The 4,218-nt window shown below is 36.3% G+C and overlaps 1 protein-coding gene across 1 annotated transcript in view; it reads left to right on the top strand.

The window, feature by feature from the left end:
- Nucleotides 1–2,030: 2,030 nt before the first annotated feature.
- The window catches only part of c4h11orf98 (chromosome 4 C11orf98 homolog), a 3,769-nt gene continuing 1,581 nt past the window's right edge, over nucleotides 2,031–4,218 (top strand). The window contains exon 1 of the mRNA XM_080051440.1: nucleotides 2,031–2,141. Within this exon, the coding sequence (XP_079907566.1) occupies nucleotides 2,103–2,141 (39 nt within the window). The 5' untranslated portion in view covers nucleotides 2,031–2,102. The remainder of the gene's footprint in view (nucleotides 2,142–4,218) is intronic.

Raw genomic sequence — 4,218 nt, 5'->3', positions numbered from 1 at the left:
CACAAGAAGGAAACTGTAGGGTTAGACAGTGAGACCATAAAACACTCTTTCTGCCTTTTCTCGAAATGATCCGATTTAAAAAAAAATTGCACATTTATACTACATAGGATCTCAGAGTTCAATACACCTTCATATTCCAACCAGTGAAGTAGGTCTTTAACGTTGCTGATTGATGTCTACTATTCTTAGAAGGGGGAGTCGCTTGCCTGCCTGTCTGCCTCACCGTAACACAGATGAGAAAAATACATACAATCAATTTTGTTTGGCTTTTATACTTGTTTTCCAAATGGTTTATCCTGAGGTTGTCGCTTTACGTGTAATTTCATTCGATACAATTCAACTCGATAATTTGAATTTGCTTTATATAATGTTACAGTTGTAATAGTAGGTTTACATAATAATCTATCTGTTAATCCTGCAGTGTGTAGAATTTAAGGTTCTATTTCCTAGCAGATTTTGTTGAAAGTAATTATAATATCTATAAGTACATTTAATTTAGTGCATAATAGCTGAATTTTTTTTTTTTATTATTATTATTTCCCTTAGAAAGGGTCTCATATATGTCCATATTTCTGCATATTTTGGACCAAGGCCTAGTGCCGCCATCTTGAAAGTGTCATAGTTGGAATGTCATCAGGTGCATTGTTTAAAATGTAGAATTGTTTCAATTGTCCTTGAAGGCCACTGTAGCTTCTGTTATTATTCTAAAGGGGCGGGGTTACCCAGGGAGCGTTGCATTCTAGAACTTTGTAGAACTTTCTTGATGATGTCATATTACACACTGCACCTTTAACAAACAGTTAGAATTATTATTAAAATTCATGGAGTGAGTACAGCTTTATCCGACCAATATATTCTGTTAGTTGTATCTTAGGGACAACACCTGTCCCTCCCTCCCTGTCTGTCTGTCTGTCTGTCTGTCTGTCTGTCTGTCTCCCTCCCTCCCTCCCTGTCTTGCAGTGTATTTAAAGGAATACTTCACCCATATGGAACCAGCGTTCTATCATTATAACATCGCTATTATAATATAATGAATGAGGTTTGTCTTCCCTCAGTCTTCCTTTGGCCCAGCTGTCCTGTTAATCCTAACCCTACATTTTACCATGTGTGATGTCACATTAGTAAAATGTAGAGTTAGACAATGAGACCATAAAACACTCTTTCTGCCTTTTCTCAGGCTAGGATGAACCGATTTCTAAAATGTTTGCTTTAAATAGTGAAAGGTATCCAAGTATTTAATCAATAAAAATGGCGTCGTCATATTCAGGCCTTTTATCAGTTACTGAAAGGCTGTGGTGTGATCACAGTGCATAGCTGTAATAGTGACACTGTAAAAAAAACTTTCCCATTCAAACACGATTTACTACACCTTAAAGGGGCACTGTGTAACATTTTAAAGAAGCATAACATCATATTTATGTATATTTTATCAGCACAAGTGTCGCTTTTACACTTCAGCACACTCATTCTTTAAAGGGACACTGTGTAACATTTTAAGTAATTCATTAGCTAAAATCAATATCCTCATTCATAAATATGTCCTCATTGGTGTAAAATCACCTCTGCCAATAATCTGAATTATCCTCCTGAGCGAGAATTACAAATATTAATATTACATTTTGTACATTGAGCAGGCAGGTCTTATGGAGGAATCCATGTTGGTTGGAATGTCATCAGGTGCATTGTTTAGAATTTAGAATTGTTCTTGTCCTTGAAGGCCACTGTAGCTTCTGTTATTATTCTAAAGGGTTGGGGTTACCCAGGGAGCGTTGCATTCTAGAACTTTCTAGAACTTACTTGATGATGTCATATTACACACTGCACCTTTAATGTATTTAAAGTGGTAAATTTACCAGAAAGTTAAGATAAGAAAAAACTTTGGATGAATTTCAATTCTGATATTTTGATCAACCAGATTTTTCATTCATTAGTGTGTTTATATGACGTCACCCTAAATAGTGATTGTAGAGTTGTTCTTAATAACTCCGCTAGGTGGCGGTAGTGAGTCGTTATGGCTTCAATCTGCCGGTAAACACCAGCGAAGAAGAAGCTGCTTCTTCATTCTCCCCACGTGTGGATAATATCATCTGAACAGCAGCGCCATGCCAGCGCCGTCAGGGAAAATAAACCGGCCGAAAACCGTAAGAAAAACTCATTTATATCAATAATACAGTAGGGTGTTAGGTGTGTGAGAGTGTGTGTGTGAGTGAGTGAGCGAGCGAGTGAGAGAGAGAGAGAGAGAGAGAGAGTGTGTGTCTCTCTCTCTCGCTGTGTGTGTGTGTGTGTGTGTGTGTGAGAGAGAGAGAAAAAGACAGGAGAGACTGTGTGTCATTTATATCAAATAATACAGGAGACTGTTATAGCCTGGTGTGTGTGTCTGTCTGTCTGTGTGAGTCTCTGTCTCTCTCTCTCTCTCTCTCTGTCTGTCTGTCTCTGTGTCTCTGTCTGTGTGTGAGCAGCGTGGGCTAACACAAAGCTAACGGCTAATGTAAACAGAACCAAGCTCGCCCGCAGTTACAGTCAGAGTACTTTGTATAGGCCTTCTATCTATGGTACTGCGGTATTTAGTCTTTAGTACTTTAATGTTAGATTAATGTATGTGAGGGTTCCTGGTAGCGCTGTGTATTAATGCGTCTTTGTTATTTGTCTGGTAAACTATAAAGTTTCGTTTTATGATAGAAATGTTTTGAGAAATATCGAGAGAAATAAAATGGGTGATAGTTTGTGGTGTGTTGTCATTCCGCCCTCTAGTGGTGGGAAGGTGGCATTACAGTTCGACACGTTTTTAAAAAACCTCTTTCAACTTTTATATATTACATTTCTTTTCATCTTTTTATTTGGGATGGATGGGTATATACATTACTGAACCCAGAATGTCCATGTATACATAGGCCTTCATGCAGGCACATATAACAACACACAGTCCAAAACAAAACAAGAAAAACAATCCTTTACTTATAATAATAATAATAATAATAATTAGAATTAAAATCAAATATTTAGCAATCATAACCTCTCTCTCCCCATTTCCAGTCTGTACTCGCTGACTTGAATTGTCAAATAAAGCTCGAAAAACAAACGTAAAAAAATATATTTAAAAACTAAATATTAAACCTGCAGTGTGTAGAATTTTGGGTTTTATTTCCTAGCAGATTTTGTAGAAAATAATTATAATATCCATAAGTACATTTAATTTAGTGCATATTAGCTGATTTATTTATTTTTTAATTATTATTTTTTCTCTTAGAAAGGGTCTCATATATGTCCATATTTCTCCATAGTTTGGACCAAGGCCTTGTCACCGCCATTTTGGAAGTGTCATAGTTGGAATGTCATCAGGTGCATTGTTTAAAATTTAGAATTGTTCTTGTCCTTGAAGGCCACTGTAGCTTCTGTTATTATTCTAAAGGGTTGGGGTTACCCAGGGAGCGTTGCATTCTAGAACTTTGTAGAACTTTCTTGATGATGTCATATTACACACTGCACCTTTAACATAAATCGCTAACATTTTGTTTTTATTTGTTCAGGAGCTGGGGAGGAAACTGTCCAGTCTTAAATGTAACATAAAGAACAAGGAGATAGCCCCCTGCTTTGATATGTGTCTTATAAGAGTTCTCTATTAGGCTACTTCATACATGGAGAAAATCTGTTATGAGATTTCAGGGAAAGCAGAGAAGTTTAAACAGATATGTCAGCCTTTCCTGGACTATATAACAGTACTGAAGGGACCTACATGACACCTCGTTGACTTTTTTTGTGTGTTCACTTTTACATTTGTGTTTTGCGCTTTGGGGCTGAGAAAATAGGCTAAACAACGCTTTATAAGTCAAGTCCATTTACCGTTTATTATTTTGTGTTCTTTTAAAAAAAAAAGGGTATTTAAAGGGGCAGTGTGTAATATGACATCATCAAGAAAGTTCTATAAAGTTCTAGAATGCAACGCTCCCTGGGTAACCCCAACCCTTTAGAATAATAACAGAAGCTACAGTGGCCTTCAAGAACAATTGCAATTTTTAAACAATGGCGGTGACAAAGCCTTGGTCCAAAGTATGGATAAATATGGACATATATGAGACCCTTTCTAAGGGAAAAAAATAATAATAATAAAAAAAAATCAACTATTATGCACTAAATTAAATGTACTTGTGGATATTATAATTATTTTCTACAAAGTCTGCTAGGAAGTAAAACCCAAAATTCTACACACTGCAGGTTTAA

Source organism: Ammodytes marinus, assembly GCF_949987685.1.
Source record: "Ammodytes marinus genome assembly, chromosome: 22".
Lineage (NCBI taxonomy): Eukaryota > Metazoa > Chordata > Actinopteri > Uranoscopiformes > Ammodytidae > Ammodytes > Ammodytes marinus.
This window is presented reverse-complemented; position numbering and strand designations above follow the sequence as displayed.